The sequence below is a fragment of the Dipodomys merriami genome, unplaced genomic scaffold, assembly GCF_024711535.1.
Source record: "Dipodomys merriami isolate MVZ:Mamm:240054 unplaced genomic scaffold, mDipMer1.0.p SCAF_271, whole genome shotgun sequence".
Classification (NCBI taxonomy): domain Eukaryota; kingdom Metazoa; phylum Chordata; class Mammalia; order Rodentia; family Heteromyidae; genus Dipodomys; species Dipodomys merriami.
The window spans coordinates 1,459,223-1,486,024 of record NW_027204171.1 but is presented as its reverse complement, the minus strand read 5'-3'; the positions used below and the strand labels follow the sequence as shown (position 1 = coordinate 1,486,024).

The following is a 26,802-nucleotide window of genomic DNA, read 5'->3' as shown; positions in this document are numbered from 1 at the left end:
CTGGGGGCGGGGACGCGCGCTGAGGGAGGGGACGGGCTCCGGGTGGGGACGCGCGCTCCGGGGCGGGGACGCGCGCTGGGGGGGACGTGCGCTGGGGGCGGGGACGCGCAGGGGGCGGGGATGCGCGCTCGGGGGGCGGGGACGCGCGCTCGGGGGGCGGGGACGCGCGCTGGGGGCGGGGACGCGCACTGGTGGGGGACGCGCGCTGGGGGCGGGGACGCGCGCTGGGGGCGGGGACGCGCGCAGGGGGCGGGGACGCGCAGGGGGCGGGGACGCGCGCTGGGGGCGGGGACGCGCTGGGGGCGGGGACGCGCAGGGGGCGGGGACGCGCTGGGGGCGGGGACGCGCTGGGGGCGGGGACGCGCGCTGGGGGCGGGGACGCGCGCTGGGGGCGGGGACGCGCTGGGGGCGGGGACGCGCGCTGGGGGCGGGGACGCGCGCTGGGGGCGGGGACGCGCGCTGGGGGCGGGGACGCGCGCTGGGGGCGGGGACGCGCGCAGGGGGCGGGGACGCGCGCAGGGGGCGGGGACGCGCGCTGGGGGCGGGGACGCGCGCAGGGGGCGGGGACGCGCGCTGGGGGCGGGGACGCGCGCTGGGGGCGGGGACGCGCTGGGGGCGGGGACGCGCTGGGGGCGGGGACGCGCGCGGGGGGCGGGGACGCGCGCTGGGGGCGGGGACGCGCGCTGGGGGCGGGGACGCGCTGGGGGCGGGGACGCGCGCGGGGCGGGATCGCAGGAGCCACGCTGGCTTCCGGCGCGGGCGGCCCGGGCGGCGGCGGCGGCGGCACGCGGTGAGTGGGTGACAGCCCCGGGCCTCCCGGGTCCCCGCGGCGCGGGGGGGGGGGCCCGCGGGTGTGGGGGAGCATCTGCGCGTGCGCGCCGGGCCGCGCTGCCCCGGAGAGCCGGGACGGAGCCCGGGCGGGGACAAGATGGCTGCCGCGGGGGCCGCGCCACGAGGGCGGCCGGGGCCGGGGACGGGGCCGGGGACGGGGACGGGGACGGGGACGGGGACGGGGACGGGGACGGGGTCAGGGCCGGGGCCGGGGACGGGGACGGGGCCGGGGACGGGGACGGGGTGCGGGGATCGGGGACGGGGCCGGGGACGGGGCCGGGGACGGGGCCGGGGATCGGGGTGCGGGGACGGGGACGGGGCCGGGGCCGGGGCCGGGGACGGGGACGGGGACGGGGATCGGGGTGCGGGGATCGGGGTGCGGGGCCGGGGCCGGGGACGGGGATCGGGGATCGGGGACGGGGACGGGGCCGGGGACGGGGCCGGGGACGGGGCCGGGGATCGGGGTGCGGGGATCGGGGTGCGGGGATCGGGGTGCGGGGATCGGGGACGGGGCCGGGGCCGGGGCCGGGAACCTGTACCGTGGGGGTGACTGCAGTTCAGGCTTTCTAAGATCCGGGACAGCGCTTTCATTTCCTCCCCGTGGCTGGGAGAGAATGATCCGCTTCCTCCCTCTTCCCTTCCCTCCCTCTCTTCTTTCCTTCCTTCCTCCTTTCCTCTTTTATCTCCCTTCCTTTCGCTTTCCCTCCTTCCCTCTCCTTCCCCCGCTCCTTCTCTTTCTCTTCCTCCCTTTTTCCTTCCTTCCTCCTTTCCTTTTTCTTCTTCCCTCCCTCTCTCCCCTTTCTTTCCCTTTTGCCTTCCCTCCCTCCCTCTCTTCCTCCCCTCCTTCTTCCTTTCCTCTCGTTTCCTTCCTTTTCTCCCTCCCTTTCTTCCTTCCCTCCTTTGCCTCCTCCCTCCCTTCTTTCCTTCCTCTCTCTCTTTCCCTTCCTCCCTCCCTCCCTTCCTCTTTCCTCTCTTCCTTTCCTCCTTCCCTTCTTTCCTTCCTCTCTCTCTTTCCCTTCCTTCCTCCCTCCCTCCCTTCCTCTTTCCTCTCTTCCTTTCCTCCTTCCCTTCTTTCCTTCCTCTCTCTCTTTCCCTTCCTTCCTCCCTCCCTTCATTCCTCTTTCCTCCCTTTCCTTCTTCCCTTCTTTCCTTCCTCTCTTTTCCTCCTTCCCTCCTCCTTTTCTCCCTCTCTTTTCCGTGCTCTCTCCCTCCCTCCCTCCCTCCTTCCCTCCCTCTCTCTTCCTTCCTGCCTTCCAGCAAAGAGAACCCAGAAAAACAATTCAAGCACACTGTCGTCTCCCCTTGCCCCCCCCCCCATACACCCTCATCGCTCTCCAAGGGCGTTGAATGACACAAGGCCCAGGTGTGTATAAGCCTGGGTCTGGGGAGGAACTGGGGGGCTGCGTGTCTGTCCTGGGTCCTTAGCCTGCTATGGCGTCCACACATCAAGTCAGGATCGCACGCGTCACGCCTCTGCCCAGCAGCCCAAAGTTCAGTTCCTGAGTGTGCAGTTCATTGGGAAAGTCATTTATTTCCTAGACTTTGGGTTCGATCATCTGTGAGTTGATTCTTTGGGGCGTCGCCCTCACTGTCACCATAAGGGAGTCAGTTCATCAAAGAGAATTTGATCCCCTCTTTTTCCTTTTAGTGGACTGGAGTTTTTTAAGCAGCCCACAAGTTGATCGTGAGTACTGGCACGGGAGCACAGATGTCCTGTCCCATCGGTGGGTTAAAGGTCGCGGAGGGTCAGATGCTGGTGGCTCACGCCTGTCATCCTAGCTACTCAGGAGGCTGAGATCTGAGGATCACGGTTCAAAGCCAGCCTGGGCGGGAAAGTCGGTGAGACTCTATCCCCAGTGAACCGCCAAAAAAGCCAGAAGTGGAGCTGTGGCTCAAGGGGTCAGGTGCTAGCTCTGAACCAAAAGAAGCTCAGGCCCTGAGTTCAAACCTCAGAACCAGTACACACAAACTCTGTGTGTGTGATGGGGGGGATTTTAAAAAAATTGCTGATCCTTTTTGGCAAGATTTTGAGGATATATCATCTCAAGGAACTTCCTCAAAATAGATTTCTCTTCTTCCTTCTCTCTCTATTTCTCCTTGGCTCATCAATCCTGTCTCTCCCTTCTTCTCTCCTCCTGTTTTCTTCCTTCTTTCCTTCCCTCCCTCCCTCCCTCCCTCCCTCCCTCCCTCCCTCCTTCCCTTCCTCCCTCCCTTCTTTCCTCCCTCCCTCTCTTCCTTCCTTCCTCCCTTCTTCCCTCCCTCCCTTCTTCCCTCCCTCCCTTCCTCCCTTCCTCCCTTCCTCCCTCCCTCCCTCCCTTCCTCCCTCCCTCCTTCCCTCCCTTCCTCCCTTCCTTCCTCCCTCCCTCCTTCCCTCCCTTCCTTCCTCCCTCCCTCCCTCCCTCCCTTCCTCCCTCCCTTCTTTCCTCCCTCCCTCCCTCCCTCCCTCCCTCCCTTCCTCCCTCCCTTCTTTCCTCCCTCCCTCCCTTCCTTCCTTCCTCCCTTCTTCCCTCCCTCCCTCCCTTCCTCCCTTCCTCCCTCCCTCCCTCCCTTCCTCCCTCCCTCCCTTCATCCCTTCTTCCCTCCCTCCCTCCCTCCCTCCCTCCCTTCCTCCCTCCCTTCTTCCCTCCCTCCCTTCCTTCCTCCCTCCCTCCTTCCCTCCCTCCCTCCCTCCCTCCCTCCCTCCCTCCCTCCCTCCCTTCCTTCCTTCCTTCCTTCCTTCCTTCCTTCCTTCCTCCCTCTCTCCCTCCCTCTCAGGCAGTATCCTTACTCTAAAGCAGACTTTTAAGCACACCCAGAAGTTCTCGAATTCTCCAGCTGAGTTGGAAAAGAACGGATGAAATCCCTTTCACCCGCTGGCTGCCACGTTCTGGCTGGATCAGCACAAACAGAGCTGATGACTCCCCGACTATTCACACTGGCTCTTTCCAGCTGGGCCCTGTTGAGGGGTTCCCTCTGCAGTCATCCATTCTGGAATCTTCCCCTGACAGCCTGGGAGATGATCATGCAGTTCAGACAAGCCAAGAGCCGGGAGCCGATGGCTCACGCCTGTCATCCTAGCAACTCAGGAGGCTGAGATCTGAGGATCGCAATTTGAGGCCAGCCTGGGGCAGGAAAGTCCAGTGAGACTCTTTGCTCCAATGAACCAGCAGAAAACCGCAAGTGGCGCTGTGGCTCAAGTGGTGGAGCACCCAGGCCCAGAGTTCAAGGCCCAAGATGGTCACACACACACACACACACACACACACACACACACAACAGCCCGTGCAAACCCAGCCAGGACTGGAGTTCTGAATCCCCTACAGCTCAGTGGGCCAAGACACTGAGTGTGTTTTGAGCCGCCATCTTCTCGTCAATAAAGTGGGAAAGCATCAGCTCACAAAATGGAGCAGATCAGCCCCTTCACTGAGTGCCAGACTCAAAAATGGCGGCAGGAAGCCAGGCCTGGGGGGGTGGGGGGAGGGACAGGCTTTCCCCCAGGGCTGTGGTCTTGTTCCTAAACACGGGTCACGGGTGCTAGTGCAAAGAAGAAGACTGTCCTCACTTCCCCAAAATGGCCAGAAATGTCTAGGAAAAACGGTGTGTGCGCGTGCGCGTGCCAGTCCTGGGACTTGAACTCAGGGCCTGTGTGCACTGTCCCTGAGCATTTTTATGCTCAAGTTGGGTGCTCTACCACTTGAGCCACAGCTCCACTTCCAGCTTTTTGCTGGCCATAAAAGTTCCCCTTCCCTTCTCCTCCCCCCCTCCCCGCCCCCACCACCCTAGGCTTTTCTGCCTGGGCAGGCTTCGAACCGCGATCCTCAGATCTCAGCCTCCTGAGTAGCTAGGATGACAGGCGTGAGCCACCAGCGCCCAGCCAGGCAGGAGAGGAAGATTTTCCTCCAAGAAAAGTGTCCAGCTATTAGTGACAAGCCAAAAAAATAAAAAAAAAAAAAATGCTGGTATTTTCTTCTTTGGCTACAATTTTACAGAAAATGAGTAAGCAGGGAGCATGTGGGTTCTTGAGAGGAATTAATAACAGGCCTTCACCCCTGCTAGAGCTAAAGATTAACAATGCTAAACCACGACATGATTAATCTGGAAACTTGGTCTGGGTTCAGAGTTGATTTTTTAGTGGAGGGGGGTGCTGCTGGGTTTTAGCTCAGCTTGGCTTGCTTACCTGGCACTCTACCCCTTGAACCATGCTTCTAGCCCCGCCACAAGCTACATGTTGGCCATCCACCTCCCCATCCCTCACCCTAGTCATGGGTCTTGAACTCAGGGCCTGGGCACTGTCCCTCAGCTCTTCAGCTCCAGGCGAGCGCTCTGCCCCTTGAGCCACAGCACCACTTCCGGTTTTCCAGTGGTTCATTGGAGATCAGAGTCTCACGGACTTTCCTGCCCAGGCTGGCTTTGAACCGTGATCCTCAGATCTCAGCCTCCTGAGTAGCTGGGATGACAGGCGTGAGCCACTGACGCCTGGTTTGGCCATTCGTCAGACTCAGCTTGTGGGAAATGAAGTCCGTGATTTTTGTTCTCCCCACACCCACCCTCATGCCCACATCATCTCAACCTCGCTTCCTGGCCATGGAGGTACCTGCTACCATCCCAGCCGGACCATCCAACAGGGTTCCTATGCAGCTGGGAGGAGGGGGCGAGCACTCGAGAATGCTGTGGTCTGGCCACACAGAGGACAGAGGGGAACAGGCCCTACCACCTCACAAGGTGGCCAAGGATGGTAGCACCTGCCTTTAGTCCATTCCTCACACAGGAATGGTGGCCTGGGCCAGGCCTACTCTCGCCTTACTGGCATTTCCTCTTCCCCACCTGCCCAGAATTAGCAATGGAGGCTTTGGGCCGGACCCCAACTTACACTGGAGCCCAGGGACCTGGGGGTGCTGGGTGGGTGGGGGGGTTGAGGCTGATTTCAGCCCCAAATCAGAGATTCGCTTGTCCTTTTTGTCTTAAAAGTCCTGGGGCTGGGAAGGTGGCTCAGTGGTAGAGCGCTTGCCTTGCAGGCCTGAGGCCCTGGGTTCGATTCCCCAGCACCACATCAGCAGAAAAAGCTGGAAGTGGCGCTGTGGCTCAAGTGGTAGAGCGCTAGCCTTGAGCAAAAGAAGCTCAGAGACAGCGCCCAGGTCCTGAGTTCAAGCCCCAGGACTGGCAAAAAAAAAAAAATTTAAAGAAAGTAAATTAATATATAAACAAGAAAAGAATAAAGTCCTGGTGATAAGAAGCGGGCGATGGGGTTGGAGCAGGAAAGGTTGACGGCTGGCTGAGGCTGAAGTTCAAGGTAAAGAAGCAGCCAGTGGGGTTGAGATCTGGGGTCATGTTAATCATTACACTCGTCCCTGGCCCCTGGTCAGCTTGACCATCAGGAATAGCCACAGGCGGAGCTTGTGTCTGAGTCCATAGGCTGACTTTTCTCATTCTTCCTTCCTTTCCATCCTTTTTAACCTGCCCTTCTTCCTTCCTTTCTTTCCTTCCTTCCTTCCTTCCTTTCCTTCCTTCCTTCCCTCTCCCTCTTTCTTTTCTTCCTTCCTTCTTCCTTCTTTCCAGCTTTCTTTCCTTCCTTCCTCTCCTTTCCTCCCTTCTTTCTTTCCTTTCCTTCCTTTCTTTCTTACTTCTCTCCTTCTGTTTCCTTTTTTCTTTTTTCCCTTCCTTTTCTTCCTTCCTTCTTCCTTCTTTCCATCTTGCTTTCCTTCCTTCCTTCCTTTCCTTCTTTTTTCCTTCCCTCCTTCTTTGCTTCCTTCTTTCTTTCCTTTCCTCCTTCCTCCCTTTTCTTCCTCCCTTCTATTTTCCTTCCTTCTTTTCTTCCTTCCTTCCCTTCTTCCTTCCTTTCTTTCCGTTCTTATTTCCTTCTTTCTTTCCTTCCCTCCTTCTTTCTTTCCTTCTTTTTCTTCCTTCCCTTTCCTTCTTTCTTTCCTTTTCTTTCTTTTTCCTTCCTTCTTCCCATCTTTCTTTCTTTCCTTCCTCTCCTTTCCTCCCTTTTTTCTTTCTTTCTTTCCTTTCTTCCCTTCTTTCTTTTTTCCTTCCTTCCTTCCTTCTCTTCTTTCCTTCTTCTTTCCTTCCTTCTTCCCATCTTTCCTTCCTTCCCTCCTTTCTCTCTTTTTTCCTTCCCTCCTTCTTTACTTCCTTCTTTCCTTTCCTCCTTCCTCCCTCCCTCCCTCCCTCCCTCCCTCCCTTCCTTCCTTCCTTCCTTCCTTCCTCTCTTTCTTCTCTCCCAGCTCTGGGAGCTGGGGCACGAGTCACCAAGTGCGTTGGCATCTCTCTCTTCTGCCAATACAGTGTAGCTCGGGATTCTCTGTAAGTCGGGAAGATGGTGGCAGGTTCCGGCTCTGGGGCTAATGTAAGGAATCCCCACAAGTCCAGTCCCTTGAAACTCCATGGCTTGATTGTCTAGACTTCGAGAGGTCAGAAGTGGCCAAAAGGTGGGCCGCCATTCCTCCCGGGGCTCCCCTGGGGACTCCCCTGGGGTCACCTTCCCCAGCCCCTGACCTGCCCACCTTGGTTGGCCAATGGGCCAAACATCACTCGACCCCCTTCTTGCACTCAGTTTCCTGTTTCCCGATCCTTACCAGTCACCATGGCCAAATCCCTTCACCGTGAAAAGTAGCATTTCTTAGGTGCTGGGCTTAAACTCAGAGCCCGGGCGTTTGTGCTCAAGGCTGGTGCTCTGCCACTTTGAGCCACAGCTCCACTTGGAGCTTTTTGCTGGCTCATTGGAGATAAGAATCTCACGGACTTTCCTGCCCGAGCTGGCTTTGAACCACGATCCTCAGATCTCAGCCTCCTGAGAGAGGGTCTCCCTATGTAAGTCCTGGTACTCACACCCAAACTGGGGATCATCAGTTTTCAAGGCAAAAGAGACTTAATATCTCTGTGATGACTGTTCATGGAACAAAGGTGAAATCAAAGCTGAGTAGATCAACTAGGACTTGAACTTGGCACCTTGTACCCTTGTTTATTTAGCTTTTTCTCCCAAGGCCTGGCACTCTGCCACTTGAGCCACAGCCCCACTTCCAGTTTTCTGGTGGTTCATGGGAGAGAAGAGTCTCATGGACTTTCTTGCCCAAGGCTGGCCTCCAACTGCGATCCTCAGATCTCAGACTCCTGAGGAGCTAGGATGACAGGCTCATTTCTGTCTTCTGTAGGGAGTTTTCCCAGCCTCTAACCAGCGGGGAGGGGGCTTATAGGAAGTTGGTTAAGAGGTGGTGGGATTCCTGGCCTCTCTACCACCTCCAACGTCGCCTGACCTAGACTGGTGTCTGCCTCCTGTAGTCCAGGACGATGTCGGGGGAGGTTCCTGCGAATATCAACATCAAGGAGCCCCGATGGGATCAAAGCACCTTCGTGGGACGAGCCAATCATTTCTTCACTGTGACCGACCCCAGGAATGTCCTCTTAACGGATGAGCAGCTGGAGAACGCCAGGAGAATCGTCCATGACTACAGGTGACACTTAGGCGCCCGGCCTTGGTTTCCTGCACAAATAGATTAGTGTTGTTTGAAAATCTTCCCTCTTTTATAGCCGTGTGTGTGTGTGTGTGTGTGTGTGTGTGTGTGTGTGTGTGTGTGTGTGTGTGTGTGTGTGTGTGTGTGTGTGTGTGTGTGTGTGTGTGTGTGCGCACGCACGCGCATGCATGCCAGTACTAGGACTTGAACTCAGGGCCTTGTGCCTCTGGCTTAGTTTTTTCTCTTTCCTTTCCTTTTCTCTTCTTGTGCTGGTCGTGGGCTTGAACTCAGGGCCTGAGTGCCATCCCTGGGCTTCTTTGTGCTCAAGGCTACTGCTCTACCACTTGAGCCACAGAGCAACTTCCAGCTTTTTTCTGAGTAGTTTATTGGAGATAAGAGTCTCACAGACTTTCCTGCCTGGGCTGGCTTCGAACTGTGATCCTCAGATCTCAGCCTCCTGAGTAGCTAGGATGACAGGCATGAGCCACTAGTGCCAGACTTTTGGCCTACATTTTTAAAGTTTTAATGTCATTTCAAACTACCAATGTTTCAGTTGAATACGTCTTTGATATATAAGAAAACTTTCTATAGTTTCCAAATTATAGACTGAACTCAATAAGGTTTGCAGTGTACATTTTAAGTGATTTGTGAATGTGTGCTGGCCCTGGAGCTTGAATTCAAGGTCTGAGCACTGTCTCTGAGAGCTTTATTTGTTTGTTTGTTTTTATGCTCAAGGCTGGCACTTTGCCTCTTGAACCACAGCTCAACTTCTGGCTTTTTTGGTGGTTCACTGGCAATAAGAGTCTCAGAGACTTTCCTGCCCGGGCTGGCCTTGAATCCTGATCCTCAGACCTCAGCCTCCTGAGTAGCAAGGATGACAGGCGTGAGCCACCAGTGCCCGGCTTAAGTGATTTTTGGAGGGAGTTTTTGGTCCTTTGTGGTTTAAACTGTTTACTGACAGGGCTGGGGTTGTGGCTCAGTGGTAATGTACTAGTTTGTCCCAGGTCCTGGGTTTGATCCATAGCACCATGAATGAATGAATGAATGAATGATCCTATGTGTCCCTCCATCCAGGCTTAATTTCTTTCTGAAAATCTGGCAGCTCCTGCTTCTAGAGTACTGGCCACACACTTGGAATGAAACCTTGCCCTTGTTGTTTTTCCCGTTGTTATTCTAGGCAAGGGGTTATTCCTCCGGGGCTCACAGAAAACGAGCTATGGAGAGCCAAGTATGTTTACGACTCGGCTTTTCACCCGGACACGGGCGAGAAGATGATCCTGATCGGACGGATGTCGGCTCAGGTTCCCATGAACATGACCATCACCGGCTGCATGATGACTTTTTACAGGTGAGCTGGGGACAAACCCAGCCCTAACTGCAACGCTCAGAGTCTGGCTTGTTTGTTGGGAGGGGGACAGGTCCACGATGATTTTCTTGCACCGATGGGCGCTTTTTGCTGTCTGTGCGGGGCTGAGGATGGCCGTGGGGGAATGGATGGCCGGGATTGAATGATTCCAACCCGTCCTGCTGGCCCCGTGCGGTCACGCACGCCTGGAATCTCAGCTATTCCTGAGGCAGAGTTGGGGAGGTGGAAAATGGAAAATTAAAAATAAAACCTGGTGGCTGGCCGTTCCAGGACCACGCCGGCCGTGCTCTTCTGGCAGTGGGTCAACCAGTCCTTCAACGCCGTGGTCAACTACACCAACCGCAGCGGGGACGCGCCCCTGAGCGCCAGGTAAGAGCCTGAGCGCCAGGTAAGAGCCTGAGCGCTTGCGAGCCACGCCCCCACGCTGGCCACGCCCCGCGCTGGCCACGCCCCCGCACGCCTTCCTCTCATTGGCCATGCCTCTCGTCAGGCCCACCAATAGCTGAGCGCACCCTCCGCCTGTCTTGCCCCCCCCACCCTCGCCGACCACGCCCCACACCAGCCTTACCCTTATTGGCCCTGCCTCTCGTTGGACCCGCCTATAGCTGACCACGCCCCCTGCCTGTCCTGCTCCTCACAGACCACGCCCTATCCCCTATCCCACCACCCTCCCCTTGCTGACCACGCCCCTCGCTGGGCCCACCTATCACCAGACACACCCCACACACACACACACACTGGCTACATCCTCGTTGGCCACGCCCCCTCGCTGGCCCCACCCCTTCCCCGGCCCCGCCCCACTCCTGGGATTGAATGAATGGAGGCGCTGGTCTGTTGGCTCACCTCCCAGGCGGCTGAGATCTGAGAAACAAGTTTCAAAGTTAACCCTGGGCAGGAAAGCGCCTGAGTCTCTGGTCTCCAACTGACCAGCAAAATGCCGGAAGTGGAACTGTGGTTCAAGGGGTAGAGCGCCAGGCTTGAGCACAACTAGCTGGAGGTCCTGAGTTCCAGGTCCATTCCTGGCACCATTCAAAACCAAACAAACCAATCAGCTTGTGTACCTTGTTTAAAGTCCTAAGTGCCCCTCTTCCCCCCCTCTGAATCAAGGGAATTTGTTTGCTCCCTGACTTTTGGGGTAGGATCTGTGCTGTTGGGGCTGTGGGCAGGGCTGGATCCGGTCCCTGGTCACAGACAGGTTGAGCTCTGCGTGGCCTGCTTGTAGGCTCATCTCAGCTGAGGTCATGGGGGGCTGGTGCTGACCCTGTTACCCGCGTAGGCTGACAGATTTACCTCCCCCCAATAAAAACAGAAAATTCAGACATGCTGAAGAGATTATTAGCTCAACAAAAAAACGTTAACATAAGCTTTGTAGAAGACTTAAAAGCATGTCGGGCGCTGGTGTCATCCTAGCTACTCAGGAAGCCTGAGAACTCAGGATGGTGGTGGTTCAAAACCAGCCTGGGAAGCAAAATCCCACCAGACTCTTATCTCCAACAGACTGCCAAAAAGCCGGCCATGGAGCTCTGGCCCAAGTGGTAGAGGGCTAGCTTGGAGCACAGAAAGCCTCAGCCTGCCCCAGCCGGCCTCAAACTAGCATCCTCTGATTTAGGCCTCCTGAGGAGTTAAGATGGCAGGCGTGAATAGCTGACCCCTATTTCTTTCATCCCCGCCTCCTGCCTTCCTTCTGGCTTGTCATCTGTCCCATGGCTGCCTGACACACAGCGCTGATTACCCGGTATCTTTTCTCTTCACAGTGAATTGGGAATGGCCTATGTCTCTGCCACCTCAGGTGCCGTGGTGACAGCTCTGGGACTAAATGCATTAACCAAGGTACTGGGCTTTAATCTCCTGAGCTGGCCCTGCCCTGCCTGCCTCTAAGTTGTGGTCTCCTGCACATTCCTGTCTTGTGTCCTTCTGCTCCTGAGAGATTAGTACCAACCGGATGTGAGGGGCGCCCACCTCTGCGTTTGATGCTGAATTCCCTTCCAGCCTGGTGTCAACAGCTCACACCTGTCATCCCAGCTACTCAGGAGGCTGAGATCTGAGGACCGAGGTTCAAGGCCAGCCTGGGCAGGAAAAATCCATAAGACTCTTATTTCCAGTGAACCGCCAGAAAACTGGTAGTGGCGCTGTGGCTCAAAGTGATAGAGCGCTAGCCTTGAGCTGAAGAACTCAGGGACAGCGCCCAGGCCCTGAGTTCAAGCCCTGGACACACACACACACACACACACACAAAATGCTTACAGGCAAACACTCCTGTAGACAGCTTACTTCTGATGAAGTGATCTTCAGCCTCTATGTTTTCCTGGTGTTTTGTTTCTCTTTGGTCACAGATTAAGAGTCGAACTTGGTACCTGATGCTCTTGCGCATTGGCTAGGGTCCTACTAACTCATGGAGCCACACCTCCAGTTCCTAGCTGTGTGCTTTTAACCAATCACACAGAGCCACGCCTCCCAATTCCTAGCTATGTGTTTTCAACCAATCACACTGAACCATCAAGATGCTGAGGCGGAAACATCAGAAAAGCCACCGGGCCGCACGGTTTTAATTTTAGCTTTTGTGTCTTCATATGGCTGTCCTAGGGCTTGAACTCAGGGACCTGGATGCTGTCTCTGAGCTTTTCTTCACACCAGGTTGGCGCTCTACCACTTGAGCCACAGCTCCACTTCTAGCTTTTTTTTTGGAAGGGGGGTTCCACTGGAGAGAAGAGTCTCATAGATTACTCTCTCCAGTCTGGGTTCATGCATGGATCCTCAGATCTCAGCCTCCTGAGTAGCTGGGATGACAGGCGTGAGCCACCAGCGCCAGGCTCTACAGCATTTCTACATAGATACTTCGAAGTATGTCTCGAGTGAACTGCACGCATGCGCTGACGCTCTCAGCCTTCTCTCTACAGCACGTGTCATCCCTTGTGGGGCGTTTTGTACCCTTTGCTGCCGTGGCTGCTGCAAACTGCATCAATATCCCATTAATGAGGCAGAGGTAAGCCGTGCATACATACCCAGGCTTCACCCCAGAGCATCCTGGGATCATGGACTATGTTCAGATGAGCTGCTGCAATCCGGGACTGGGATTGGGTGTGGTTGGAGCGATGAAGGCGGTAAGCTCAGCCAGTGTGAAATAGAAATAGAACACGTAGAGAATGAAGAAGACAATCCTAGCTGCTCAGGAAGCTGCGATCTGAGGATGGAGGATCCAAACCTGCCTGGGCAGAAAAATGTCGGTGAGACTTTTACCTCCAATAAACTACTCAGAAAAAGCTCTGGAAGTGGGGCTAACAAGCCAAGGGGCTGAGCGCTCTCTCTCTCTCTCTCTCTCTCTCTCTCTCTCTCTCTCTCTCTCTCTCTCTCTCTCTCTCTCTCTCATACTGAGGCTTGAACTCTGGGCCTGGGTGCTGTCCCTCAGCTCTTCAGCTCAAGGCTAGCGCTCTACCACTTGAGCCACAGCGCCACTTCTGGTTTTCTGGTGGTTCATGGGAGATCAGAGTCTCATGGACTTTCCTGCCCAGACTGGTCTTGAACCACGATCCTCAGATCTCAGCCTCCTGAGTAGCCAGGATAACAGGGGTGAGGCACTGGCACCCAGCTTGACTTCTCAGTTATTGACATGTTGTGTCTATTTTCTGAATTCGAAGGTTGCTCCGATTTGTACATCAGCATAGAACTAACTTGGCTTTCAGTCTGTGTATCCATCCTTCAAGTCATGGCGTTGTTAGAAGAGATTCTCCTTCACTGTGTGTGTGTGTGTGTCTGGAGATGTCTCTCTGTGTCTGTGTGTCGGTACTGGGACTTGAACTCAGGGCCTTCCTCCGTTCCTTCGCCTACTACTTGAACCCCAACTCCACTTACAACATGTTGGTGGTTCATTGGAGATGAGGGCTTCGCAGTCTTTTCTGGCGAGGCTGGCTTTGAACTTCAGTCCTCAGATCCCAGCTTCCTGGGTGGCTCTTTCTAAAAGGACACTCGCGTTCTTTTACTTTCGCGTCTCTCCCAGCATTGAACTTGGCGATCGTGTTTAGACCCAGAGCTGGTGCTGCCCATCCGGGACACTTGGGTGGGCGTGGTGGTGCTGGGGGAGGGGCTTGCTCACTGCCAGGTAGATTGGAGCTGTTCTTCTTCTTTCCAGGGAACTCAAAGTGGGCATTCCCGTCACGGATGAGCGTGGCAACCGTCTGGGCGAATCTGCCAACGCTGCCCAGCAAGCCATCACGCAAGTTGTGGTCTCCAGGATCCTCATGGCCGCCCCGGGCATGGGTGAGTGGACATGAGCAGCTAAGATCAAATTTTAGGGGCCAGGATACAATGACAGCCCAAATCATTCATTCCTTTCTGGAGGAGACAACAGGAGAGATTAAAAAAGTAAATGAAACATACAAAAACTCAGGGACAGCACCTTGGCAGAAGTCTGGAGAACGGGACAAATTTTTGACTTAACTGCGAATGCATTTACTACTTGATGGGTTTCATGGAACAGACTCACGAAGCGCAAAGGGATGGTGCAGAGTGGTTATGCACGTGCCAATCCATGCATTTATTTACTGTGGTTTTTGGTGGGTATGTGACAGTACAGGAGCTAGAACTCGGGCATTCTACTATGCTCATTGTTGCATTTTTGTTTGTTTGTTTTGCTGGTCCTGGGCCTTGAACACTGGGCCCGGATGCTGTCCCTGAGCTCTTTGTGCTCAGGTCTAGCACTCTACCACTCGAGCTACAACACCATTTTCAGTTTTTTCTGGGATTAATTGGACATTAGACTCGTAGAGACTTTCCTTTCTCAGGCTGGCTTTGAACCACGATCCCGAGATCTCAGCCTCCTGAGTAGCTAGGATGACAGGTGTGAGCCACCAGTGCCTGGCTACTTTCTGGCTTTTTCTTGGTCAATTGGGGATAAGAGTTTCACAGACTTTCATGCCCAGGCTGGCTTCGAACCTCGATCCTCAGATCTCAGCCTCCTGAATAGCTACAATTATAGGCAGGAGCTACTAGTGCCTAGTAGCCAAATCGATGCATTTAAACTGAGTAATTCAAAGAATCACTACTTTCCATTGTCCCAGTGTAAGAAATAGAGCCCAAAAGTGACATAAATCTAACTTCTTGTGGGAGGTAAGTTCCAAGTAGACTTGAACTAAAGACTTTGACTTTCTCTTACTTCCAGCCATCCCTCCATTCATCATGAACACTCTAGAAAAGAAGGCTTTTCTGAAGGTAAGCCCAGCTCTGCGCTCCTTTCGTTAATCCTGTCCTGCAATTAAATAAAAAAAAAAGTATATAAAGAATTCAAGCTGGGCACTGGTGGCTCACGCCTGTCATCCCAGCTACTCTGGAGGCTGAGATCTGAGGATCAACGTTTGAAGCCAGCCTGGGCAGGAAAGTCCATATGACTTTATCTCCCATGAATTAGCAAAAAGGCAGAAGTGGCGCTGTGGCTCAGGTGGTAGAGCGCTCACCTTGAGCTGAAGAGCTGAGGGACAGCGCCCAGGCCCAGAGTTCAAACCCCAGGATCAATGACAACAACAACAAAAGGTCGTGATCAGGGTTTTCAGTGACTTCGAAAACCCTTGTAAGATCGGTCCTCATGTCCGCCTCTTTCACCATGTAAACGTTCCCTGTGCATCTAGGATGCACACGAGCCCCACGTAATAAGGAGACAGACACGCCGCTTAGCAGCTGGGGCCAGGAGTGGAGGCTGGCAGCCATGCCCCAGGGCCACTACCCCAGGGCCACTACCCCAGGGCCACTATTTGGTGGGCCCTGTGTCCCGATCATGGCCTGGAATTCCACCATTTCTCTTCAGAAAATTCACATTCTCTCCATCCATGCTGATTGCTAAGGCTAAACGTGGTTCTCTGAGTCCATTCAGTTGGCCGGGCTGCCATGTTTTCTAGCCACGTGACTAACATGGAACAGAAGACAGAAGTGGTTGGAGGTTTCGGGCTGTGGCAGATGGAAGTTTCTGGCATTTTCTCATCCCCCAGGGCCCTCTGTATAGCCAGGCTGTTCCGGGCTCTTTCCTGATTCTGATGAGAAACGATCACTTTTCTCCACACCCTCATCTTAACTTACAGGTCTGAGCTTTGTCACGGGACCTTGCAGTTACAATCTGGAAGGCTTTCTTCCTGACTCTTCCACAGATGCCCGCTGCCTGCTTTACCCCCACACACCCTTCCAGGACGGGTCCGTGCCCCTCCCGAGCTACTGGGGGAGGTCTGGTGGTAGTTCTATGCCTTCCGGTTTCACTGGAGTGTTGCTTTGAAAAAGATTAAGTACTCCTGAGCTAAGTACTCCAGACACACCTTCCCAAGTGCAAGTGCATTTAAATATTGCATTCGCCTATACACAGATCACCTTTGGTGGAAGTCCCATCGATCAGATTCAAAGGATCGGGAGATCATTTTCTCCTGATTTCTCCGGGGCACGCACGCCCAGGCAGGTGGTGAACATCGGCCTGGATGCCCACCGTACCAGCCACGCGTGTGCAAGGTTGAACTGACCCAGGCTTTTCCCTGGCAAATGACCCAACTCCTCTGCAAACAGGAGGTGAACTGCTCATTTTCAGCTCTTTGCAAACACTCGTGCTCTGGGAGTAACTCGTCTCCTGAGCCGTGCTGGCAAAAGGCCTCAGCTGTGGGCAGGGGATTCATGGAAAGTTCTGGAACTCAACCCCCCCCTCCAAAAAAAAAGTTGGCTGCCTAAAAATCATGGTGTTCCTATGAATCTCCTGGTAGTTGCCTCTTTGGGCTACTGTGGAGATTTTCACTAGCCCAGGGCTGGTGGCTCACACCTGTCATCCTAGCGATTTAGGAGGCTGAGATCAGAGGCTCGCGGTTCGAGGCCAGCCCAGACAGGAAAGTCCTCGAGACCGTGTGAGCGTGGAGCACTTCATTTGCTCATTCACAGGCAGCGTTTCAAGTGCCTGCTGCGTATCAAACAGGAAGGCAGGAACTAGAAATTGGGCTTGGGCCCAATTCTCAAGGATTGGTGGGAGAAAAGACCCAGCATCAGTGGTTGTCATGGTGATGGCCCGAGCCACAAGAAGCACAAAGCAACCGTCTTACCCAGTTGGCAGAGATGACCAGAAAACCAGCCAAGGGACACACACACTTCTATAGAGAAGCTTACAGGATGGGCAGGAAACTGATTGTACTCTAGGTACTCTAAATGTAAAACTACATTCATAAAGCTACTGCTTAAAAATAGATGTACCCTAAATGTAGAACTCTCTACGGTTATAAAACTACTACATAAAAGAATACTGAGCCACATGGAGGTTTGGGGGTTCTTTCAGTCTGAGACTGGGATTCAGATTTGGTATCTGATGTTTTCACCCATTAGCTGAAGCTCTACCCACCTGAGCCATGCCTCCAAGCTCCAGGAGATTTTTTTTTAATTTGGTCAGCCCTGGGGCTTGAACTCAGGACCTGAGCGCTCTCCCTGAGCTCTTTTGGTCAAGGCTAGGGCTCTACCACTTTGAGCCACAGCTCCACTTCTGGTTTTTGAGTGGTTCTATGGAGATGAGAGTCTCACGGGGACTTTTCTATCTGGGCTGGCTTCAAACCACGATCCTCAGATCTCAGCCTCCTGAGTAGCTAGGATGACTAGATCTCTTCTATGGAACATCAAACGCACAACCCAAACAGCCAAGAAAAATGGATAAAATTAAGACTTGGTGAAGATTTTCAAATTCTGTCTCCCTCCCCGCCCCAAACAAAACAAAACAAAACCACGTATACAGGTATCAAAAAGACACGAGGCAGAGACAGATTGGGGGGAATATTTGGCAAAGCCCATCCTTCCGATGAGAATTTAAATCCTGAATAGACAAAGAAGTTCAACACCCACATCAACAGAACAACCTAGCACAAAAGCAAGCAGGAGATGACACAAGCAGATGTATCACCAAATACATAACGGCCTCTCAAAAGGAGCAAACGCCTATGGCGCTGTGTATTTGAAGAAAGTCAGATTCAAACCCCAGGAAGCCAACCAGGAATGGCTATCATGATGGGCTTGATGGGGCTAGGGAACAACTGGGGCTCTGGACGCCTCCTCGTGGACATGCCCGGTACTGCACCACCCCCCACACCACCACCACCACCACCACCACCACCACCAGGTACAGGATCCTACAAAATGGAATCCTAGAACATTGGTGGCAATTGACCCGTAGAAGGGTTCTTCATAACTCAGGAATGCTTACACCAGCCATGTTTTTTTTAAATTTAAGGTAAAGGACTATTGATCCTCTTCAACAGCGTGCATGAATCTTAGGATGATTTCCAAGTGCTTGCAAATATAAAATCCTGTTCGCTGTGAATGCATCCCATAGGGACAGAAGATAGATCAGAGGTGGCCGGGCTGGCAGATGGACGGGAAAGAGAATAGCAAAAGGACACAAGGAATGAGAGGAAGAAAACCATTTGAAGTAATGAGAGGCAATGCAAGAGTTATGTCTCAGCCAGGCGCCGGTGGCTCACGCCTGTCATCTTAGCTACTCAGGAGGCTGAGATCTGAGGATCACGGTTCAAAGCCAGCCCGGGCAGGAAAGTCTGTGAGACTCTGATCTCCAATGAACCAGCAGAAAACCTGAAGTGGTGCTGTGGCTCAAGTGGTAGAGCGCTTGCCTTGAGCTGAAGAGCTGAGGGACAGCGCCCAGGCCCAGAGTTCAAGCCCCACGACCGACCAAAAAAAAAAAAGTTATGTCATACACACTCAATGTGTGTTGTTGAGCATATTAATATTAATAGAACCATAAGAGAAAAAAACAACATGGGAGAAAATGATGTATCACATTAACTTCGAGCTTTTTATTATCTCTTTGAGTATATCTTATATATTCTTTTGGGGGGGGCGGTTGTGGGGCTTGAACTCTGGGCCTGGGCGCTGTCCCTCAGCTCTTCAGCTCAAGGCGAGTGCTCTACCACTTGAGCCACAGCGCCACTCCCAGTTTTCTGGTGGTTTATTGGAGATCAGAGTCTCACAGACTTTCCTGCCTGGGCTGGCTTTGAACTGTGATCCTCAGATCTCAGCCTCCTGAGTAGCTAGGATGACAGGCGTGAGCCACCAGCGCCTGGCTTTCTTATTCTTATATGTCATTGTTATATGTATATATTTTTGTGTGTGTGTGCACGCGCGCCACTGATGACCCAGTCGTCTGGACCAATGAGAGTCTGTCGCTGGGCTGATGCAGGCAGCTGGTCTATATGAATACGTGAATCCTGTCATTAAGTGATCTGTGATGATACTTAATTCTTTTCATCTTTTGGGGGTTATGGAACCCCCCAGATCCCTCCAGTGTGGCTCAGTGTCCTCTTCCTCTTGATGGTCCTTTTGTCCAGAGGTGCGTGGCTGGGGACTGGGGTATGCCTGCTGGTCCCGACCTTTGTCTTGGTAACAGCTTGGGTTCACAATGTGGCTGCAGCCGTTTCTGTGGTTGTGGTTAGATAACCCTGCATCTCGTTGCTCTTTTAATCGTGTGTGTTTTACCACCACTCCTTAAAAAAAAGGAAGGAAAACTAAAACTCTAACAGCATTTGCCTTCCCAAGAAAATCCAACTTAACCCCTGCCATTAAGAACAACAACAAAAAAAAGTGTTGGGTGCCGGTGGCTCATGCCTGTAATCCCAGCCACGAACATCTGAGGATGGCTGTTCAAAACCCAGCCTGGCAAGGGAAGCCCAGGAGACTTCCGTATCTCCAATGGCCAGCAAAAACCAAAGTGAGTAGTGCATGGTTCAAGTGGTAGAGCGCCAGCTTGAAGCAAAAATAACAAAATTAGCCCAAAGAGAATGCTGTGCCAGAAATATTCTTACATGGACCTGTGCCAAATAAAACCATAAGCTACCCGAAGGGGCGGAGAATGTGAAGCCAGGCGGGAAGAAGGCCTCTTCTGGTTTCCTGCCATGGTTTTTCTGCCTCGCCAGCCAGGAGTTAGGTTCTAACTAAAATTGAAAGGTGCCTTTTCCTGTCACGGACCCCCCCCCCCCGCGCCCTCCCCCTGACCCGTGAGTGGAGTCTCAACCAACAGTTGAGCCTCCAATCGCCATCCTCCGATTTTCAGCCACCCAGGTTGCTGGGATTGCAGGCGGAAGCTACAAACGCACCCTTACGGGCCGGAATGAAGTGATGTTATTTCTCTGCCTTCTGCGCAAGGTTCCAGCTGCACGCCGATGCTGCTAGGTGGGGAGGAGGAGGGTGCAGGTTACTGCATCTTGGCATGCGTGTTATCTGCAGATGGCCGCCGGGACTCACTTGCAGTGTGACGGGGGATTTTATTCAATGCCTGCACGTGGGTTTTGTCGTGGGGGAGTGCTCCCTCCGATGAAGGGGGGCTCTTTAAGGGGGAGCCCCCGATTCTGGAGGGGTTCACCTGCGTCCCTCTCTTTCCACAGCGGTTTCCGTGGATGAGCGCGCCCATTCAAGTTGGGTTGGTTGGCTTCTGGTGAGTGGAAATTGCCTTGGCTAAAATTAATGATGCGTCATTGTACCGCTCTTGGGGGGTCGCAGTGTATCCTGTGACATCGGGACAGTTAGCAGGATGATCATTTTTAAGATCATTCGTTTCTTACCTGTTTGATCTATTTGTCTAGTGCTAATGCTGAGACTTGAACTCAGAGCCTGGGTTTTGCAGGAGGCTGAGATCTGAGGACTATGTTTGAACGTCAGCACAGGCAGATGAAGTCCATGAACCAGAAAAAAAAAAAAAAAAAAAAAAAAGCTGGGAGTGAGCTGGGTGCTGGTGGCTCACGCCTGTCATCCTAGCTGCTCAGGAGGCTGAGATCTGAGGATCACGGTTCAAGGCCAGCCCGGGCAGGAAAGTCCATGAGACTCTCATCTCCAATAAACCACTCAAAAAAGAAAAAAAAAGCCAGAAGTGGTGCTGTGGCTCAAGTGGTAGAGTGCTAACCTTGAGCAAAAGAAGCTCAGGGACAGCGCCCAGGCCCTGACTTCAAGTTCTAGGACTGGCACCAAAAAGAGAGAAAGAAAGAAAGAATGGCGGTGGAGTTGTGGCTCAAATGGTAGAGCTCCAGCCCCCAGTAAGAAAGCCCGATGTGAGTGAGAGACTCTGAGTTCAAGCCCCAGGACCAGCATCAAAGACAAATGGGGTCTGGAGGGTTGTCACAAACTGAAAGAAAAAAAAAAAGTCAGTCCACAAAGCCACCCACCCGGAATGCTAATTCTTATTTTCCATTTTCAGCTTGGTGTTTGCCACACCCCTGTGCTGTGCCCTCTTCCCCCAAAAAAGGTAGGTGCCCATTTTTCTTCCAAACAGCAAACATGTCACCCGAAGAAAGGACTGGAGATACAGGGGCCATGGCCTGTTTCGCTGGCCAGAAGTTGGACCTCAAAAGAGGTAGCAAAGAGCCTGGGGTAGACTTTCAATCTTCATCTTCTTACCCAGCTGCTTTCTACCTGGTTTGGTTTGTTATTTAGTGCCAGTCCTGCGGGTTCAAACTCATAGCCTGGGTACTGTCCCTGTGATTTCCTCTGCTCAAGGCTATTACTCTACCACAGCCACAGCTCCACTTCCAGCTTTTTGGTAGTTTATTAGAGATTCAAAGAGTCTCACAGGCTTTCCTGCTCAGGCTGGCTTTGAACGTTGATCCACAGATCTCAGCCTCCTGAGTAGCTAGGATAACAAGCCATCAGTGCCTGGCATTTTTTTATTATTATTATTACTTGCTCTGTTCTTGGTGTGTCTGCTTCTCTTCTTCCTACTTCCTGTGTCCGGCGCTGCTTCATGTGAAGCTGCTCTGGAGTTCTGGGCCATGGGCAGCTGCCTAGATCAGCATTCATTCACTGCTTCTTTATGCACGCTTACTCAAATTCTTTTGCTTATGCTATGACCGTGCATGCTTATTCCAGAAACTCTTCAGAGTTCTGAAATGTACCAAAAAGAAGAAAAGAAAAAAAACGAAAAGAACCGGGTGCCAGTGGCCACACCTATAATCCTAGTTACGCAGGAGGCTGAGGCCTAGAGGATCCATGTTTGAAGCTGGCCTCTGGTTCATTGATCTAGAATGCAGTGTTTGCATTGTCTGGGTTTTGTCCACATACTCCCCCTCCCCGATTTTCCTAGACTTTCAGAGTAGGTTTGGGGCCAAGTGTTCTGTTCTAGAACTTTCTCAGGACCCTCCATCTGACAGATTTTTTAATTATTTATTTTTATTTTTGGAGGTTATGGGGCTCGAACTCAGGGCCTGGGTGCTGTCCCTTTACTCCTTTTGCTCAAGGCAAGTAAGCGCTCTACCACTTGAGCCACAGCGCCACTTCCGGTTTTCTGGTGGTTCCTTGGAGAGATACAAGTCTCCCATACTTTCCTGCCCGGGCTGGCTTTGAACCTCGATCCTCAGATCTCAGCCTCCTGAGTAGCTAGGATTCCAGGTGTGAGCCACCAGCACCCTGCCACTTCTGTTATTCTAGGAATAAAAGGGATTTTCAACTTGGAGCCAATTGAGAAACATCTTATCATGCCCTTGGTGTTGTTTGAATGCATTTTCCAGCACCAATTAACTGTGATTCATTCAGAACCTGGCATGGGTATGGGAAGTAATCCATTTGCTCCTATAATGCAGTCAAATAAATTTGGAATGGAACAAACAAAGATGTCATGTTTCGGGTTTTGCTGGAGTCAAACCCACCCAGAGCCTCGCGCATATGAGCACATGATACCCAGCTGGGTATGACATTGGCAATCTTCCCACGGTGGAACTATTGCTATGCTTCTTTTTCCTTAATATTCCTGGGCTTGTTCTTTTGTTTTTTCATTTATTTTTAAAGGCAGTACTGAGGTTTTGAACTCACAGACTTGAGCTTCCATCAGTTGGCATTCTACCACTGAAGCCAGACCTCCAGCCTAGCTTTTTTTCTGCTTAATTGGGAAAGGAGTATCATGGACCCTTCTGTCCAGGCCAACTTCATTCATCTGCCAAGCCTCAGCCTCCTGAGTAACTAGAATTATAGGCGTGGCCACGGGCACCTGGCTCTTTTCGTTTTTTCTTCTTTTGGGTATGTTTCAGGACTCTGAAAGTGTTCTGTAATAATCGTGCACTGTCATAGCATAAGCAAAAGTATGTTTACAGTAAGTATGCATAAGTAAGAAAGCATTTACCTCTTTTTCTTATAATCAGCGCTAGGCATCTGTATTATTTTTCTTGGGGGGGGGAATGGGGGAAGGAATGACAATTAGCATAAATTGCTTTCCCAGCACCTGCAGCAACAGGATAACCAGCCTGTAATAACGGGTGAGCCCTCCCGTTTCTTTGGTTGGCTTTCTGAAAGGGACAGAACACACGTTTTGCAACACATTCTCTCAGCTGGGCGTTGGTGGCTACTGCAACTCCCTGCTGGGGTGGGGTGGGGGGGAGGGAGTTAAGTTAAACTCCAATCTTCTTTCCCCAAACTATCCATTTCTGACATGACAGGCACTGGTGGCTCACACCTGTCATCCTAGCTACTCAGGAGGCTGAGATCTGAGGATCGGGGTTCAAAGCCAGCCCGGGCAGGAAAGTCTAGTGGGACCCTCATCTCTAATGAACTCCCCCCCCCACACACACACACAAAAGGCCGGAAGTGGTGCTGTGGCTCAAGTGGTGGAGCGCCAGCCTTGAGCAGGAGCTCAGGAACGGCACCCAGTTCAAACCCCAGGACTGGCATTAAAAAAGAAAGAACTCTTCTCCAGAAGATTCTGCTCCTCCCCATCCCCCCCTCCAGCTCCATGCTGACCCTGACCCTGACCCCCCTCCAGCTCCATGCTGACCCTGCCCCCCTCCTCCCCCCTCCAGCTCCATGCTGACCCTCCCCCCTCCAGCTCCATGCTGACCCTCCCCCTCCCCCCTCCAGCTCCATGCTGACCCTGCCCCCCTCCTCCCCCCTCCAGCTCCATGCTGACCCTCCCCCCTCCAGCTCCATGCTGACCCTCCCCCTCCCCCCTCCAGCTCCATGCTGACCCTGCCCCCCTCCTCCCCCCTCCAGCTCCATGCTGACCCTGACCCCCCTCCAGCTCCATGCTGACCCTCCCCCTCCCCCCTCCAGCTCCATGCTGACCCTGCCCCTCCCCCCTCCAGCTCCATGCTGACCCTGCCCCCTCCAGCTCCATGCTGACCCTCCCCCTCCCCCCTCCAGCTCCATGCTGACCCTGCCCCCTCCAGCTCCATGCTGACCATCCCCCCTCCAGCTCCATGCTGACCCTCCCCCCTCCTCCTCCAGCTCCATGCTGACCCTGACCCCCCTCCAGCTCCATGCTGACCCTCCCCCTCCAGCTCCATGCTGACCCTCCCCCTCCAGCTCCACGCTGACCCTCCCCCTCCAGCTCCATGCTGACCCTCCCCCTCCAGCTCCACGCTGACCCTCCCCCTCCCCCCTCCAGCTCCATGCTGACCCTCCCCCTCCCTCCCCCCTCCAGCTCCATGCTGACCCTCCCCCTCCAGCTCCATGCTGACCCTCCCCCCTCCAGCTCCATGCTGACCCTCCCCCTCCCCCCTCCAGCTCCATGCTGACCCTCCAGCTCCATGCTGACCCTCCCCCTCCCCCCTCCAGCTCCATGCTGACCCTCCCCCTCCCCCCTCCAGCTCCATGCTGACCCTCCCCCTCCCCCCTCCAGCTCCATGCTGACCCTCCCCCTCCCCCCTCCAGCTCCATGCTGACCCTCCCCCTCCCCCCTCCAGCTCCATGCTGACCCTCCCCCCTCCAGCTCCATGCTGACCCTGCCCCTCCCTCCCCCCTCCAGCTCCATGCTGACCCTCCCCCTCCAGCTCCATGCTGACCCTCCCCCTCCAGCTCCATGCTGACCCTCCCCCCTCCAGCTCCATGCTGACCCTCCCCCTCCCACCTCCAGCTCCATGCTGACCCTCCCCCTCCAGCTCCATGCTGACCCTGCCCCCCTCCAGCTCCATGCTGACCCTCCCCCTCCAGCTCCATGCTGACCCTCCCCCTCCCCCCTCCAGCTCCATGCTAACCCTCCCCCCTCCAGCTCCATGCTGACCCTCCCCCTCCAGCTCCATGCTGACCCTCCCCTCCCCCCTCCAGCTCCATGCTGACCCTCCCCCCTCCAGCTCCATGCTGACCCTCCCCCTCCCCCCTCCAGCTCCATGCTGACCCTCCCCCTCCCCCTCCAGCTCCATGCTGACCCTCCCCCTCCCCCCTCCAGCTCCATGCTGACCCTCCCCCTCCCCCCTCCAGCTCCATGCTGACCCTCCTCTCCTCCTCCCCCCTCCAGCTCCATGTCGGTGTCCAGCCTGGAGGATGAGCTGCGGGCCAAGCTCCACCAGAGCCACCCCGAGCTGCGGCGCGTCTACTTCAACAAGGGGCTGTAGATGGGAGGGGAGGTGGCCTGGGGAGTGGCCGCCGTGGCGGGATCCCCCCCCCCCCCCCCCCCCCGCACCGTTCCAAGGTCGCCTTGGCCCGGCCCCATCGCGGTGGTGACGCACACACACCTCCTCCATCTTCAAAGGCAGCGTCCCGGCCCGGGCCCAGGGCTCACACCCCAGCCCGCCCAGCGTCCAGCCCCAGCCCCGGGGAACCGCCACGCAACCGGAAGCCAGCCGCCCCCGCGGCCGGAAGCCAGCCATAGGCGGGGCGGGCCCCGCTGCGCTCCGCCCACAGGTGCGAGTGGCGCGTTGCCCAGGCGTGGGGGCGTGGCGTCCCGGCACGTGCGGCTGTGCGTCATGACGTCAGTGCACCTCCAGGCGGCGCCTCCTCGCGTCCGGGCACGTGCGGCTGCGCGTCATGACGTCAGTGCACCTCCAGGCGGCGCCTCCTCGTGTCCCGGCACGTGCGGCTGTGCGTCATGACATCAGTGCACCTCCAGGCGGCGCCTCCTCGTGTCCCGGCATGTGCGGCTGTGCGTCATGACGTCAGGTCACCTCCAGGCGGCCCCTCCTCGCGTCCGGGCACGTGCGGCTGTGCGTCATGACGTCAGGTCACCTCCAGGCGGCCCCTCCTCGCGTCCGGGCACGTGCGGCTGTGCGTCATGACGTCAGTGCACCTCCAGGCGGCGCCTCCTCGCGTCCGGGCACGTGCGGCTGCGCGTCATGACGTCAGGTCACCTCCAGGCGGCGCCTCCTCGCGTCCGGGCACGTGCGGCTGCGCGTCATGACGTCAGTGCACCTCCAGGCGGCGCCTCCTCGTGTCCCGGCATGTGCGGCTGTGCGTCATGACGTCAGTGCACCTCCAGGCGGCGCCTCCTCGTGTCCCGGCATGTGCGGCTGTGCGTCATGACGTCAGTTCACCTCCAGGCGGCCCCTCCTCGCGTCCGGGCACGTGCGGCTGTGCGTCATGACGTCAGTGCACCTCCAGGCGGCGCCTCCTCGTGTCCCGGCATGTGCGGCTGTGCGTCATGACGTCAGTGCACCTCCAGGCGGCCCCTCCTCGCGTCCGGGCACGTGCGGCTGTGCGTCATGACGTCAGTGCACCTCCAGGCGGCGCCTCCTCGCGTCCGGGCACGTGCGGCTGTGCGTCATGACGTTGTCACGTCCCGCCCAGTGCGTCCCGGCCCTCCCCGCTCCCCGCCTGGCCTGAGGGCCCGCCTCGCTGGAGATGGAGCCGCTTTCCACATGGGAACCATCGCTGCGGAGTCGGATCCCGACTTCACACAGGAATCAAACCAGGAACACACGGGCCGGGGTCGGCCGTCCTGGCGGATCGCTTCGAAAGACTTCTAGAGAAATCTGCCCGACGTGCAGGACGCTGGGAAAAGGTAACTCAGCTCTGAGTATTTCCACCCACCATCTCCCCCCCCTAAAACGAATCAGGACCTCAGTGCTGGCTGACTGGCGGCTGCTGTGTCAGTATTAGGCAGGGCCTTCGCGACAGTATTGGGGTCCCCTCCCCCCGTGTGTGTAACTTCAGTTCGACCGGATGAAATCGTGAAATAAACCCAGAAGCAAACGGAAGTCCTTGTCCTGTACAGCGTCCGTACGTGGCCGCCTCCCCCAGCTGAATACTTGTGGGTCCATCTCTGATTTTTCCAGGGAATATTTCTGGACCGCAGTGGTCCCTGGGTAACTTAACACCGAAAAGCAGAAACACAAGAAGAGACATACGATATAGGTCTGCACTGCATCAGCTAGCCATGATCCCAGCCACAGCACTCAGAGCTGCATGCAGACCTCAGTACTGGAGAAGGGGGGAAAAAAGGGGGTGCAGGGGGTGGGGATAAAGCCCTGCGTTCGGGCCTGA

General features: G+C 55.1%; 1 protein-coding gene across 6 annotated transcripts; it reads left to right on the top strand.

Annotated features, from left to right (window-relative positions):
* Positions 1–722: 722 nt before the first annotated feature.
* Sfxn1 (sideroflexin 1) lies at positions 723–26,516 on the top strand. 6 transcript variants are annotated; one of them, XM_070036543.1, is made up of 12 exons: positions 6,251–7,113; positions 8,089–8,261; positions 9,439–9,609; positions 9,898–9,996; positions 11,382–11,457; positions 12,525–12,610; positions 13,754–13,881; positions 14,783–14,832; positions 18,910–18,964; positions 20,016–20,065; positions 20,822–20,869; positions 24,842–26,516. In XM_070036543.1, exons 2-12 carry the CDS (start codon positions 8,098–8,100, stop codon positions 24,869–24,871), a joined length of 957 nt encoding a protein of 318 aa, XP_069892644.1. In that variant the 5' UTR covers positions 6,251–7,113; positions 8,089–8,097; the 3' UTR covers positions 24,872–26,516. The 6 variants fall into 6 exon arrangements, with proteins under 6 accessions (XP_069892647.1, XP_069892648.1, XP_069892645.1 ...); XM_070036546.1 differs by lacking the exons at positions 6,251–7,113; positions 18,910–18,964 and adding an exon at positions 723–790; XM_070036547.1 differs by lacking the exons at positions 6,251–7,113; positions 18,910–18,964 and adding an exon at positions 2,491–2,515.
* Positions 26,517–26,802: the final 286 nt, after the last annotated feature.

Coding starts and splice junctions, on each gene's coding strand:
- Sfxn1 (XM_070036544.1), top strand. CDS start 7,127: ATGGTGGCAGGTTCCGGCTCTGGGGCTAAT. Junction 9,610..9,897: donor TGCATGATGACTTTTTACAG/GTGAGCTGGGGA, acceptor TGGCCGTTCCAG/GACCACGCCGGCCGTGCTCT. Junction 9,997..11,381: donor GACGCGCCCCTGAGCGCCAG/GTAAGAGCCTGA, acceptor TTCTCTTCACAG/TGAATTGGGAATGGCCTATG.